The sequence below is a fragment of the Alosa alosa genome, chromosome 10 (assembly GCF_017589495.1).
Source record: "Alosa alosa isolate M-15738 ecotype Scorff River chromosome 10, AALO_Geno_1.1, whole genome shotgun sequence".
Taxonomy (NCBI): Eukaryota; Metazoa; Chordata; class Actinopteri; order Clupeiformes; family Clupeidae; genus Alosa; species Alosa alosa.
This window is the reverse complement of record NC_063198.1, coordinates 27,196,382-27,211,381: the sequence shown is the minus strand read 5'-3', so window position 1 is coordinate 27,211,381 and position 15,000 is coordinate 27,196,382. Positions and strand designations below refer to the sequence as shown.

The 15,000-nt window shown below is 48.8% G+C and overlaps 1 protein-coding gene across 1 annotated transcript in view; it reads left to right on the top strand.

Moving 5' to 3' along the window:
- The window catches only part of plxna1b (plexin A1b), a 184,648-nt gene that overhangs the window by 106,058 nt on the left and 63,590 nt on the right, over positions 1–15,000 (top strand). The window contains 4 exon segments of the mRNA XM_048254798.1: positions 1,714–1,837; positions 1,999–2,152; positions 3,090–3,189; positions 8,177–8,291. Coding sequence (XP_048110755.1) covers positions 1,714–1,837; positions 1,999–2,152; positions 3,090–3,189; positions 8,177–8,291 — 493 coding nt within the window.

Here is a 15,000-nt window from a genome sequence, read left to right as displayed (position 1 = left end):
TGTAAGTATAATTCACAACAATCGTAAGAGTAATATTTGAAATACTTTCACACTACCTACGCAGGCATGCAGATGCCTCAAGTCTGCTTTTACCCACTTGTTGTAATTTACTGGTTACTGGTCAGGACATCCGCCTTTGCACTGGCAACCACAGACCTTCTGACCTCGCTGTCCTGACCCCACGCCCTCTCTCCCCACAGTAGCTGACATATGTTTCTAATGACACACACACACACACACACCCAGTGTCCGAGGCGAACCACTGACTTCCCATGGTAGCGTTGGCTAATGCTAAACAGCTGGGCCACTGAGCTCGTTTGTGGCGCCACATTATGTACAATTGAAAAAATGCATATATAAAAAAAAAAAAACTACAATTCCCAGTGGTGGCACAAGTTTGACTTTTCTCACACAAGGTGTGTTCGAAAGTGGGGCAGGAAGTGGGCTGAGGGGAGGGTGTGTGGAGAGAGTGCATGGCAGAGAAGGGGGAGGGGGCAATTACAATTGCCCCAGGAAACATTGTAAAGGGTTGTAAGTGAAGGAGACATTGGGGTGTTAATTAAAGTGCCTGAGCAAAAAAAGAGGAAAAGGGAACATAAAATCTGTGGGCAGATGACTGTTGAGCCTCAGGAGGAGGAGGAGGAGGAGGAGGAGGAGGATTAGCATTTTTAATTGAGGGTGTGAAAATGGTGGCAGTGGCACACAGTCACAATCACAAAATCAGCCTGGTTGCCAAGCACATGAGCCTGACCTTCTCTATTTTCCTCTCTTACTCACTTTCTCTCTCTCTCTCTTTCTCTCTCTCTTTCTCTCTCTTTCTCTCTCTCTCTCTCTCATTCCCCTCTCTTTGCTCTCTCCCTTTTGTTGTTGGCATAGTGTCCTTTTACAGCTTTGTCTTGAGTATAGTCAGGTACTCTCTCACCCCCTTGGGCTTCCTCATTAAATGGATGTCTAGCACAGATGCTAATGTTAGCGGTGTCCTTAGCAGAGGTGCTCAGACCCCCTCCGCTGTGGCCCTGTGCTCAGGCAGGCAGGCAGGCAGGACACACACCCGTGTGCTGTTTTAGCTCTGACGCTTGTGAAGAGGATTGCTGGAGCATGCTGAATAGCGTTAGTATGGTTGTCTGACTATTCAGATTAAGGAGGATTTGTCCTTTCCTTTCGGACTAAAGAACTCTCTTGGTTACACACACACACACACACACACACACACACACACACACACACACACACACACACACACACACACACACACACACACACACACACACACACACAGACACAGACACACACACAGACACGTCACGCGAAGAGAAATGTTTGAATGCAAATAGAGATGCACTCTAAAAGAATTCATTTATATTGAAACACACACACACACACACACACACACACAAACAACAGCACATAGACTGTGTGTGTGTATCCGGTTTCCAGTGTGTCTTCACTGGGTTTATAGTGTAGCTTAAGAGCCAGCACTGCTGCCTCAGCACACTCTCAGCCAGCCATTATATCCTGTTTGTTATCTCCCACAGACATTTGTGCTTTTCAAGAAATTTTTACTTTATGCTCTAATGACCCTTGTTGTATTAAACCTGCTGCATATGTTTTCTCTCCCTCTCTCACTCTCACTCTCACTCTCTCTCTCTCTCTCTCTCTCTCTCTCTCTCTCTCTCTCTTTCTCTTTCTCTTTCTCTCTCTCTCTCTCTGTAGTTGTTCTCGTAAGGACCGGTGTGAGAGGGCCAGTGAGCCGCAGCGCTTTGCCTCAGACCTGAAGCAGTGTGTGGAGCTCACGGTGCAGCCCAGGAACATCTCTGTCACCATGTCTGAAGTACAGGTGTGTGTGTGTGTGTGTGTGTGTGTGTGTGTGAGAGCTTCTGCATGTTACTCTACAGTATGTATATGTCACTGTCATACAAGATGTCATGTGAAAGTTGCTTCATGCTTCCACACCATCATGTGCACATATATTGAACGTCTCCTCTTTCTCCCTCACAGCTGGTTCTGCAGGCGCGGAATGTGCCGGACCTGTCAGCGGGGGTGAACTGCTCCTTTGGCGACTTCACCGAAAGTGAAGCGCGCATCTACAACGGGCGCATTTATTGCCTGTCGCCCTCGATCCGAGAGCTGGCCGCCATCGCTCCTCATCAGGGTGAGACCCCACTGCTCCTCCTCTCCTCTCCCGGGATTGGCTCAAAGCCACTGTTTATGGGAGAGGATAATTTCTGAACTAAACAATAGACATATGTATGTGTATATGTATATGTATACAATAGACAATAATGGAGGGCAAAGGCAACTCTATACTTGTGCTGGCTTTTAGCTATGGTCTCATTTTGTGCAAGGATTTTTTTAACTGATCGCGCCAGAAAGCCTTAACCAAATAAGAAAAGCTGATTACAAAGCAGACTAAAATAGGTACATTTTTTGAGAAAACATACTCCTCAAGTTTCTCATCCCACAAGCATGTGGGACCTTTCCAGATTAAACTCTTGCATTCCCACTAGAGCATAAGTGCGTGGCGTCCAAACGAGCTTTTGAGAGCTATGTTGGACCCACCTGAAGCGATCTTCACGTTCTTGCTAGCAAAAGCCAAGAGTGGACAGCTTGTCACAGAAGACCAACGCAGCCTCGCTCTTCTTGCTTGGCTCAGTTTGAAGTAGCGGTTAAATAGTGAGTCAATGCGTCCTAATATGGTATGTGCGTCTGATGTCAGAGTGGACAGCTTGTCACAGAAGATGGTATGTGCTGTACGTCTGATGTCAGAGTGGACAGCTTGTCACAGAAGATGGTATGTGCGGTACGTCTGATGTGTGAGATAGAGGCGCAGGGCTGACGCTAACGGCGGCCCGTCTGTGTGTGCGGTGATCTGAGGCTCAGAAGCACTCCTAGAGGGCTCGTATGGCTAGCAGCGGTGAGAGCGCGGTCATCACAGCACGCCGATCCTCACTATTTTGACCGCCGCAATGTCCTTGAGTCGCTCTGCACGGATTGCCGGGTTGCTAAGTTACACCTCTCATTCTTTTATCACTCACTTGCTCATTCTTTCCCCTCTCTCTCTCTCTCTTTCTCTCTCTCTCACTCTGCAGGGGACAAACGAATGGTTAAGCTATACCTGAAGTCTAATGAGACGAAGAAGAAATTCGCCAGCGTGGATTTTGTCTTCTACAACTGCAGCGTCCACCAATCGTAAGATCTGCCAGTCCAGTCCAGTCCAGTCCAGTCCAGTCCAGTCCATTCTGTTCCATTCTTTTGTTTTGTTCATTCTGTTGTTTCCCTTCAGCCCTCCTCCCCTTGCCCTCTCTCTCCTCTCTCATGCTTCTCCCTGCGGTGTTCTCAATTTACGTTGACCCCCAATACACACACACACACACACACACACACACACACACACACTCTCTCATGCACACATACTTTTCAATTCTCCAAACTGTCCGCGGGTCACGTTTCCGTCGCCATAGCGACGGGGCTCTTTTTGTGGCGCCAAGGGTGAGAGATGATTGACAGGGCGGGGCTCGTGACCACACCAAACATGAGGCCTTTACTCTGTCTGGCATCCCACTGGCTCACAAGGGGCTTGGAGCCCGAAGGTCCTTCCCCAGTGAGGATGCTCTCTCCTGGGCAGGAAGGGGCTGCGCAGGCCCCCTGCTTTCTCCACCCACCCTGGGAGTCTAAGCCGGCAGGGATTGGGGTAGGCAGGGAGCAGATGGCTGGGACGGTCCCCTGAGCGGCGCAGTGGGTCCTGTTGCAGGACGAGGCCATTGCGTGGTTGTTCCCATAGGAACACACACACACACACACACACACACACACACACACACACACACACACTATCCAGTTCTTAGTTAGTGAAATGTCTGAGACAGTATCCCTCTGGTACTTAATGTGGCCACATAAACACCCTATATAAGCCACACCTCTTTACTTTGGAGCATATGCACAAAACAGCCCAGTCAAGTGCTCTCAACACACACACAGTCTCACACACACACACACACACACACATACACACACACACACACACACACACAGCATACTCTTTAATAAGCTCTTCAAACTGTCTCTTTCACACACACTCACTAGATATTCTGCACTATGCTTTACATACATACACCATGTGAAGCATCGCACACACACACACACACCCACACGCACACACACCCACACACGTTCTTTGACAAGCTTTTAATGCTTCTCTTTAACACACTGATTTCGGTACTCAACACTATGCTGTGGATGCACACACCATGTCAAGCATCATCCACTTCACACACACTTTAAACCCAGCTTACTCTACTCTCTACTCTCTACTCTCTACTCTCTACTCTCTACTCTCACTCTACGCACGCACGCACACACGCACGCACGCACGCACGCACGCACGCACGCGGACCTGCTCCCCTTTGTCCTTCTAACCTCTTATGCATCTTATTGCATCAGCCACGTAGCCCATCAGTGCAATAATGAACCATAAACCCTCACAAATCTAATCAGTAGCTCACACTGGATATGTAGACGCCATGTGTGTGTGTGTGTGTGTGTGTGTGTGTGTGTGTGTGTGTGTGCGCATGTGTTTGAGTGTTTAGATCAAGATGAATGCTTTGCCATGCCCAGTAAATCTCATTGGCTTTGGATGATGCATCCAAGGAACATGTAAGTCCACAAGAGAGCAGACCCATAATTTCATCATGAATTGACTAGATTTGTGTGTATGTATTTATCTGTGTGTGTGTGTGTGTGTGTGTGTGTGTGTGTGTGTGCACGTGTGCCTGTGTGTGTTTGTGTGTGTGTGTTGCCTCATCCTCTGACTGTAATTACAAACACCACTATAGTCCTTCAAGTGGATCCTAACGCATTCATTAACACGTTCACATGTGCAGCCATGTTTAACCAGCCAGCTTCCCCTCTGTAGTGCTGGATGTAGCGTAGCGTAGCGTAGCGCTAGCTGCATTGTAGTCCTTTTGCCATCCTCCACAGCGTTGCAAGAGAGTGTTCTAAAGACCCAGCACTCACATTCATTTCATTACGCTGGCAAGACATGTATCGTGTCACTCTTTCGTCCTATTACAAGAAACTGGCAAGAAACTCTTTCATTATAATACACACACACTTACACACATGCTTCCTCTCACACTCTGTATCCATACACATGTGCACACACACACACACACACACACACACACTCACACACTCTCCTTATTTATTCTACTGATTAGGTCCTAGTTGTGCACTTTTAAAAATGCCATAAATTTGCATAGATATATTAATCTAATTATGATCCCCACTGTTTCCTTGATGGGGGGAAATTGAAATGGAAAATCACCCGCAGCCATGATTACTTCTTAATTAAATATATCCATGCGTTCTCCACCGTGCCATATTGGAGGGATCGGCCCGGGAAAGGGGTTGGGTAATGAAGTGCTGTTTGATGTTGGAGTGTGTGTTTGTGTTCATCATATTTGGGGTGGCGGTGGCATTTTTCATTAAGTGGTAGGCTTGGCCCGCCATCGTGCCGCCCCCAACCTTTAGCAATACGCAGGCTTTGTGCGCCTTCAGTGGGTTGTGGGGGGAAGAAAGGGTGAGATGTGGAGGGAAAAGAGAGAGGGAGGGAAGAGACAGAGAGAGAGACAGAGAGAGAGACAGAGAGAGAGACAGAGAGAGAGACAGAGAGAGAGACAGAGAGAGAGACAGAGAGAGAGACAGAGAGACAGAGAGAGAGACAGGGAGAGAGACGGAGACAGAGAGAGAGAGAGAGAGACAGAGAGGGAAAAAGAGAAGAGGGAGAGTGGATGAGGTGGCCAGGCACATTCAGGCAGGAATGTGAATTGGAAGATAGGTAGGCAGGTCTGTTGTAGATAAGCATAGAAAGACACACTTACACACACACACTCACACACACGCACGCACACGCACTCACACAGACACACACACACACATACACAAGCACACACTTGCTAATGCACACAGGGGCTTAAAAAGGCTGCTCTTTAAAGGCATTAATTCACCAATTAACCTGCCAGCTATTTACATGCATAAGAACTATTCTTTTCAAATCAGAAGAGCCCCCACACAATGTGCCCCTTTTTAATATACCCAACAGCACAGGAAGCATGAAGAGGGAGTGAGAGAGAGAGAGAGAGAGAGAGATGGAGGGATGAAAGGAGGGGTAATCAGAGTGCCATTGTGACGGGCCTAATGCCACCGCCGTGCTGAGGTGAAGCTCTGGTGGCCCGGTGGACAGAACGGTCATTTTCATATGAAAAGACTAAATTAAAGCCTTTATGTCTATGGCAGGAGTGGGCCATTACTTAGAGGCTCAGAATAGATCAGGGCAGAGAGAAAGAGAGAGAGAGAGCCAATGGATGGATAGATGAATGAATAAGGGGAAGAGTGCGAGGAGGGGGAGGGCAATGCAGGGGCGCTGGGACAATGAAAAGGGCTAGACCCCACTTCACTGAGGAGAGAGGGAGGTTGAGGGGGGTGCATATTGGTTGGGCTGTGGGGGTTTAAGACGCGGGCTGTGGGTGGCCTTTGGAGAAGCTCAGGCAGCCTGTCTGATATTAAAGCTTCAATTCAGCTCACCAGGGGTGAGAGGTAGGCTAGGCTGGGGCTTAATTTGGTGCTGGTGCTGGTGATGGTGGTGGGGACAGTGGTTGGGTAAGACCAGAGTTGGGGAACGCCATCTTCATCCTCATTGTTCCTGGGGTCCACCTGTTTATGTGTTGCCTTGCTCAAAAAAAACACAGCTCCCTAGTGATGGCCCCCCGCCCCTTGCTGTCTAATGCAGCCATATTTATCAGCCAAGATGGACGCCACTCCTGCGTTCTGGACACTGATTGGCCAAGTAAGCAGATTAGGCTTCCCCAGAGATGCCGCATTAACAAGCTGACAAATGGTGCCACAACAGGGGAGTCCACACACACACACACACACACACACTCACACACACTCACACAAACACACTCATACACTCAAAAACGCCACCACCATTCTCCAAGACATCCCTGCTCTGTGCTTAATTCTCTCCTCTGCCATTGTCTCCTCGGCTGATAAATTATTCTGCGGCTGTTAGCTCGGATTAAACGGGCCTCCACGCGAAGCCCATCACTCACGCGGGCCGGACGGATCCGCTCAGCGCACGAGGAGATTGGTCAATTAAGAGAGGATCATGTGATTCAATTATGCGCCTGCCAGTCTTTTGTTCTGAACGATCGTAAACCCCACACACAATTAGTCCCTCCTCATGTTATCCAGGGCCAACGCATCTCCAAGCGGATTGATTAATGATGGCCAATCGGCGTCTGCCTGTCGATGGGCCGCGGATCGCGCGCTGTTTATTGAGATTAAGAGCTTCACGCGCATACAGAACAGCGTCATTATTTTTGAGTGTGTCTTCCTCGGGTGTGTGTGTGTGTGTATGTGTGTATGCGCATGTCTGATTGTAACTCCCTGAGGCTGAGTGTGTGTGTGTATGTCCGTGTGCATGTACATTTGCTCCTGGTTTTGACCTGCTTTCTCTCTGGGTCATTGTTCTGTTTCTGTATGTTGCATCAGCACAAGGCTACAAATTCGATCTCTACTTTTCCGCTGACTTGAAACAGAAAAGCACTTTCTTATTCAATCTGGTGCTCTCTCACTCTCGTAGTCTTGCTCTTCTTCTTTTTCTTTCGCTTTCTCGCTCTCTCTCTCTCTCTCTCTCTCTCTCGCTCTCCTTCCCACGATTGCCAGTGTTTGCCCATTGGTGTGTCTCTGGGAAATCCTCCGCTGTTTGATCTCTTTCTCTGGGCTGTCATCGCTCCATACCTGCTCTTTTTACCTCTGCTAAACCCCCGCCAGTCTCAATGAAAGGTGATCTCTGTGAGTGTGTGGAAGAGAGTTAGACTTTGCCACAAAAGCAGCGCTTCTTAGAAACAAAAGCAAACAAGAGAGAGAGAAAAAGAAGTGATAGAGAGTGAAAGAAGAGAGAGAGAACGCAAGGTGGACAGGACAGGAAAGGAGGAAAGAAGGACAAGTCTGCACCTCTCCGCTCACTCTGACACTTTCCTTTTTTCTCATTTCTAAATGTTCTCATTTTTTCTCAGTGTTTTCCCTTCTCTTTTTCTCATTGGCTCTGTGTGTCCCTAGCAGCTCACCGTATCCTTATCCTCTCTCTCTCTCTCTCTCTCTTTCTCTCCAGCTGCCTGTCCTGTGTCAACGGATCCTTCCCGTGCCACTGGTGCAAGTACCGGCACATGTGCACCCAGAACGCCAACGACTGCTCCTTCCAGGAGGGCCGTGTCAACATGTCCGAAGTAAGAGCCCCGGGGGTCGCTGCAGGGGTCAAGGAGGGGTGGCAGGGCCCATCTGTGGCCAGTCTGATGCCCGCCACAGCATGTCCACCATGCTGGCACACGTATCACACTTAGGCACATACACGCGCTCAGGGATGAAATAAACAATGCCGGAAATTTGTACACACACGCACACACACGCACGCACGCAAACACGCATACACACACATACCTGTTCTTCTTTAGCATTTGTATGCACAAATGTGCACACATGTGGACACACGCAACACACACATGCAGAAAGATAAAATGATTTGTCCCTTTGTTATTGTCGGTAGCTTTCTCCATGCTTATACCCTCTACATCATTTATATACACACATTCATAGATAAATGATTTCTCCCTTACACACACACACACACACACACACACACACACACACACACACACACATACACACACACACACACACATATACACACACGCACACACACACACACACACACACACACACACACACATATATATACACACACGCACACACACACACTCACTCACAGGGTCCCCATCATTCATGAGCACGGTGTGGATTTGGTTTTGAGAACACATTGATTCGTGCTGTTTGAGGCCCTCTTTGTTGTTAAGGCTCATTGTGTAGCAAAGTAGCATTGTGTCTTTCTCTTTTTTCCTCTCCCAAGAAGCAGCGCTCACTCAGTTGGCGTGGCAACAGCAGCTGTTTACAGAACCCTGGGATTTCTGTGCTGATAGACAGGGCAGCATAAATGATTCTCTCTCTCACACTAACACACACACACACTCTCACATAGCCATTATGCAAATATACACACAAGTACGTAGTCACTGCTCACAAAGAGAACTGTAGATTAAGATGACATTTTATTCAAAGGCCTAAATATGCAAAGGGGTGATTGAAAATGGAGTGTTCCTGTTTAGATACAGCAGGAGGACTATTAAATAATGTGTCACTATGCAACAGTCAACATCATACATAACATGCGTAAACATATTCAGACACACTCTCACACACAAGCACACATGAATAACAGACCATCAGGCAGACCATTAATAATATGCACTACAAGCTTGCTCTTGGAGACAGCCATGGTAACACATGAGCAAAGACACACACACACAGACACACACACACACACACACACACACACACAGACACACACTGCTGAGTGTTGGATGGGGGTGGAAGTCACTCACGGTGGGGGTGGGGGGAGTTGGTTTTGCGTCTGAGTAAATGCGTCTCTGTTATCTTGAATGTCTGCTCAGGCCGTGTGATTGGCTCTTGTGCGTGCACAGATGTTGTTAATTGGTCAGAAGGGAAGCAACCTCTATCCAATTACAGCTGGCCCAGGCAGCCTTATCTCCACTCCGTAGCCCAGGCCTCCGCTACGCGGCCTCCACACCCGGCCTCAAAGAGCAAATTACAGGGATTAACATTTTCATCACGCGCGCACACACACACACACGCTCACACACACACACGCACACACACACAGGCATGCGCACACACACAGGTGAGGAGGTCATTTAATGTCACGCCACTCTGTGCATCTGTTGTGGAGAGCTAGCTGTTTGATGATGTGCAGTACACACACACACACACACACACACACACACACACACACACACACACACACACACACATATATATATGGACCCTCACTAACCCACTATGCAGCTGCGATGTAAGCTCAGAATGTCACACACCTTCACACAGACTTGTACACACACACACACACACACACACTGTGTCTCTCTTTCAACACACACACACCCTCATTCACTCTCTCTCTCTCTCTCTCTCTCTCTCTCTCTCTCCTCTCTCTCTCTCTCTCTCTCTCTCTCTCTCTCTCTCTCTCTCTCTCCCTCTCTCTCTCTCTCTCTCTCTCTCTCTCTCTCTCTCTCTCTCTCTCTCTCTCTCTCTCTCTCTCTCTCTCTCCTCCCTTACTCATTTATCATCCTGCTCCTTGCTGTGATTTCCATTTGTTCCAGTTCACATGCTCCCCATGTCAAACACATCCCCATTGGCTACAGTTGTCATAGCCACCCCTCCATCCTCCCCTAACATGTGTTATTATGATTTAATGCAAGGCTTGTTTGTGACATTTGGGGTGTGTTTGTGTGTGTGTGTGTGCGCACACATTCTCCTCCTTTTCCATATGTTCAATATGGGGAGATTAAGTGGGCAGGGGGACCCCATCAAAATTAGTCTAGCATAGATACTCATCTAGACACACACACACATCTAGACACACACACACACACACAGCTATGGTTGTGCTCTTGGCAAAGCGTCTGTGTTGTTTGGTTCATATCATCTGTCTGTTTCCACGCTTGTCGTTTCCTTGGTCGGAGCAGTAGCCGATAGAATCCGCCACCCATAGCCCCTTTCCCACAACGCTCTACGTCCTCAACCTTTCCTTAATACGCTGATCAATTACCTCCATCTGGAAAAGTCTGTCTAGGCTTTTTCACATTTATTTTCTTGAGATTAACCCAAGACCGATTTCTCGTGTAATCTGCCTTTACCTTTAGTTGATCCGTCTTAGCTTTTAAAAGTGTCCGAGACAAATACCGCTAATCAAATGCCGAAGTTGACTCGACTCGCCCTGACGTCCAGCCACCACAATCTCCCATCTGGAGCCTAAACATAAACCATGCGTTCTTACAGCTCCTTCCTTGTGTGTGTGTGTGTGTGTGTGTGTGTGTGTGTGTGTGTGTGTGTGTGTGTGTGTGTGTGTGTGTGTGTGTGTGTGTGTGTGTGTGTGTGTGTGTGTGTGTGTGTGTGTGTGTGTGTGTGTGCTTCCTCTCATGGCTGAGTTAAATGTGGCTGCCATTTAGAGAAGCATGCTCCCACTCTCTCCTCTCTCTCCTCTCTCTTCCTATCAATAATCCCCCTATCAGAGTTCTGTTCACGTCCTCCGGCTTGCCTCGCGCCCCCCCTCGTGCTCCATGCGGGTTGCCATGACGACGCACAGCCCCCCCCCAACACCACCCTTAAACAAAGAGTGGCAACACCGTTATCGCAGAATCTATAATTGGTTCAGGTGCGATACCTTTGCACGGGCTTTTAGTCACAGGACTAGCTGCAAATACATACACAATGCACCTGTTTGGATTTGGTCTTCCCTTCACGGAGAGTGCAGGTCCACATCTCATGTAATGACAGTGTCGTGGCAAACAAATGGGTCAGAAATAACCATTTGTTTGGATACAAGTTGAGAGAAAAAATGGAAGAGAGAGAGAGAGAGAGAGAGGAAGGGAGGGAGGTTTAGAGGAGTAACATTTTCTCCTCTCCTTGTCCTCTCCCATGTCAGCTGCATGGGAGGAGAGGAGAGGAGTGTGTTGTACTGATCATGCTGCAGATAAGGACAAACTGGTAGAACTGCCAGAGCCACATGGCACACTCTAGCACCCCATTGTGAGTGTGTGTGTGAGAGTGAACAGTCTTCACTGAACCTGCACCTCCCGCTGCACCGGTGCCTGGCCTTATCTCCTCCCACTCCACCCATAGGTGCAATGCTGCACATTGGAAAGACCCACTCGGCTAAGCGTGGGTGGCTGGATGGGGGACATAACACATCTCTGGGCTGCAAACTTTCTTGGGTCTTGCATGCACATGTACACTCAAGCACAAATATGTGCGCAGACACAAAAATTAATGAATGAACACAATTTTATGACACAAATATGAATAAAGCTCTAACACAATGTTATGAGCGTTTATAATGTGGGCAGACACAAACATGAATAAAGCTCTAACACAATGTTATGAGGGTTTAGAACTGCTGCTACTTTTTCTCTCTATCTCTCTCTCTCTCTCTCTCTCTCTCTCTCTCTCTCACACACAGACACTGCATCTGTGTGTGTGTGTGTGTGTGTGTGTGTGTGTGTGTGTGTGTGGGGGGGTGAGGAGCAGAGAGGATGATGAGAGAAGATGAAGAAGAACACCCCCTGGTGTGCTGTGGGCTGTGTCTGCAGGCCCAGCAAGTGGAGATGTGTGTGTGTCACTGCATTTGAAAGACCACGGCTGTGTTTGTCCATTGGCGTGTGTGTGTGTCTGTGTCTGTGTCTTTGTCTGAGTGTGTGTGTGTGTGTGTGTGTGTGTGTGTGTGTGTGTGTGTGTGTGTGTGTGTGTCTTATCTGCAAGAGGCAGAGCCTACACTGAAGGGCCAGAGGGCAGGCAGGCGGAAAGAGAGAAAGGGAGGCGAGGAGAGAGAGAGAGAGAGAGAGAGAGAGAGAGAGAGAGAGAGAGAGGATAGAATATGCCCGTCTGCCAGTCTTGGCTCCCACGTCCCTCGCAAGCCTCACTGTTGGGGGGGGGGGGGGGGGGGGGGTTAGTTCGGCTGTTTCAGCCAACCCTCCAACTTGCTTATGAAGCCCCGTCTGCAAAGAGAGAGAGAAGAGTGGGGGGAATGATAAAAGTAGCTGCTGATCCGATTCATCCTATTAGGCCTAATTAAAATCTAGATTTCAGTGACGGAGCAACTCTCCAATTTTTTCGTATGCCCCCCAGACCCCCCCAATTCCTTTCCCTCCACACATCCCATTTGGTGAACAGTAGTCAGCGGCGTAGTGAATAAAATATGAGTGGGGCTGGAGAGGAGATGAGGAGAGAGGAGTGAGAGAGGGGGACAGAGAAAGTCAGAGAGAAAAGGGAAAAAGAGAGTGAAGGGAAGAGAGGGGAAAAGCATGGGGGGAGAGAGAGAGAGAGACGAGAGAGAGAGAGAAATAACAGGGAGAGAGACAAGATAGATAGCTAAAGAGAGAGAGGGATAACATGGAGAGAGAGAGAGACGAGAGAGAGAGAGGGATAACAGGGAGAGACAAGATTGATAGAGAGAGGGAGAGAGAGAGAGGGGGATAACATGGAGAGAGAGGGATATCAGGGAGAGGGACAAGATTGACAGAGAGAGAGAGAGAGAGAGAGAGAGAGAGAGATAACAGGGAGAGAGAGAGAGAAAGAGATGGAGGGAGATAGAGAGAGAGATGGCTGGTTCGCTGTTCTCCACTCACTTCCCTGTTCCCTCTCGGGAATTCCCCATAATTCTGCTGTTCTAGGGCCCGCGCCGCTACAGAGGAAACCAGAGCCTGTCACCGCGCCGCTAATAGACTCCAGACGTGAAGGGAACGGAGGGAAGGATAAAAAGAAGGAGTGGAGGAAGAAAATAAAAGAGGAGAAGAAAGAGGGGGAACAATCAATGAAAAAGAAGCAAAACTGCCTGAAAAACTGCAAAAAGCCCTGGCAGGAAGAATGGAGCCGGGATTATAGGATGGGAGTGACGCAATTTATTTGCCCCAATATGGGCTGCTAGAGAGGGTGGCACTGCAGCAGAGGGAACGAGGGAGGAAGGGAGGGATGGAGAGAGGGAGAGAGAGAGAGAAAAAGAAAGTGTGACAGAGAGAGGGAGATGGAGGAGAGAATAGAGGGAGTTGGAAAAGAGAGGGATGTTTAAGGAACTGCTCTGCGCTGTGCCAGTTGGACCGTGACCATTCTAACGAGGAGGGAGAGAGGGAGAGGAGGAGGAGGAGGAGGAGGAGGAGGAGTGGGGGGGAAAGAGGGGAGGTGGGAAAGGAAGACAGGGAAGGAGAGATCACAGGAGGAGAGGAAACGATGGTGTTTGGTGGAGGCTTGCCGCTCTGAGGCTAGGCCAGCTGGAGAGCTTGTTGACCGTGACCGATTGGCTCTGATGCCACACACTCTCTCACACATACACACACACACACATACATACATACATACACACACACACACACACACACACACACACACACACACACACACACACACACACACACACACACACACACACACACACACACACACACACACTTTTTGATTGACACCACATGATCATCACAGGACTCCCCAGTTCTTCCCGGAAATCTTCCGGAAAGTGTTCTGGAAACTGGCAGGAATGGCCAGCGTTGTTCTGCAGCTGATCTAATCATCAGAACGGCAACTCGATTTGGAGCGCTTCCACAAAGCTCTCCTTCACACTGACACACACACACACACACACACACACACACACACACACACTTACACACACTCCCCCAGCCTCCGCCTTGCTGGGCCCTGTTCGGCCCAGCGAGACCTCCACTGTGTCCCCAAACTAAACTAGTTAGAGACCCAAGTGTGTGTCTCTGGAGAACACTGAATATGCATCGCTTCCTGTGGCCTGGCCAGCTGAGCAGGGCTGAGCAGAGGCTGGAGATGAGCCCCACTTTACAGCCTGTCCTCCAGGAGCACAGCACACACACACACACACACACACACACACACACACACACACACACACACACACACACACACACACACACACACACACACACAGCACATCTCCCTGCTCAGGTGCTTTCTTTTGCACTCTTTCTCTTCATCTCCTTTAGTTCCCCCTTCGTTGTGAGGTGATCCAGTGGTCTCAATGGAGCCCTCAGTCATTGGACTAACAGCTAAAGATGTAGGGCTCTCTCTCTCTCTCTCTCTCTCTTTCTTTCTTTCTTTCTTTCTTTCTTTCTTTCTTTCTTTCTTTCTTTCTCTCTCTCTCTCTCGCTCTCTCTCGCTCTTTCACACACACAGTCTTTCCTCCTCTCTCACACATGCTATCTTCTGCAAGCCTTCTCACCCTCTCCCTCACGGCACCCCCTTTCTTTATCTCAGTACTCCCTCATCCCTCGCTCATCCCCTCCCTCG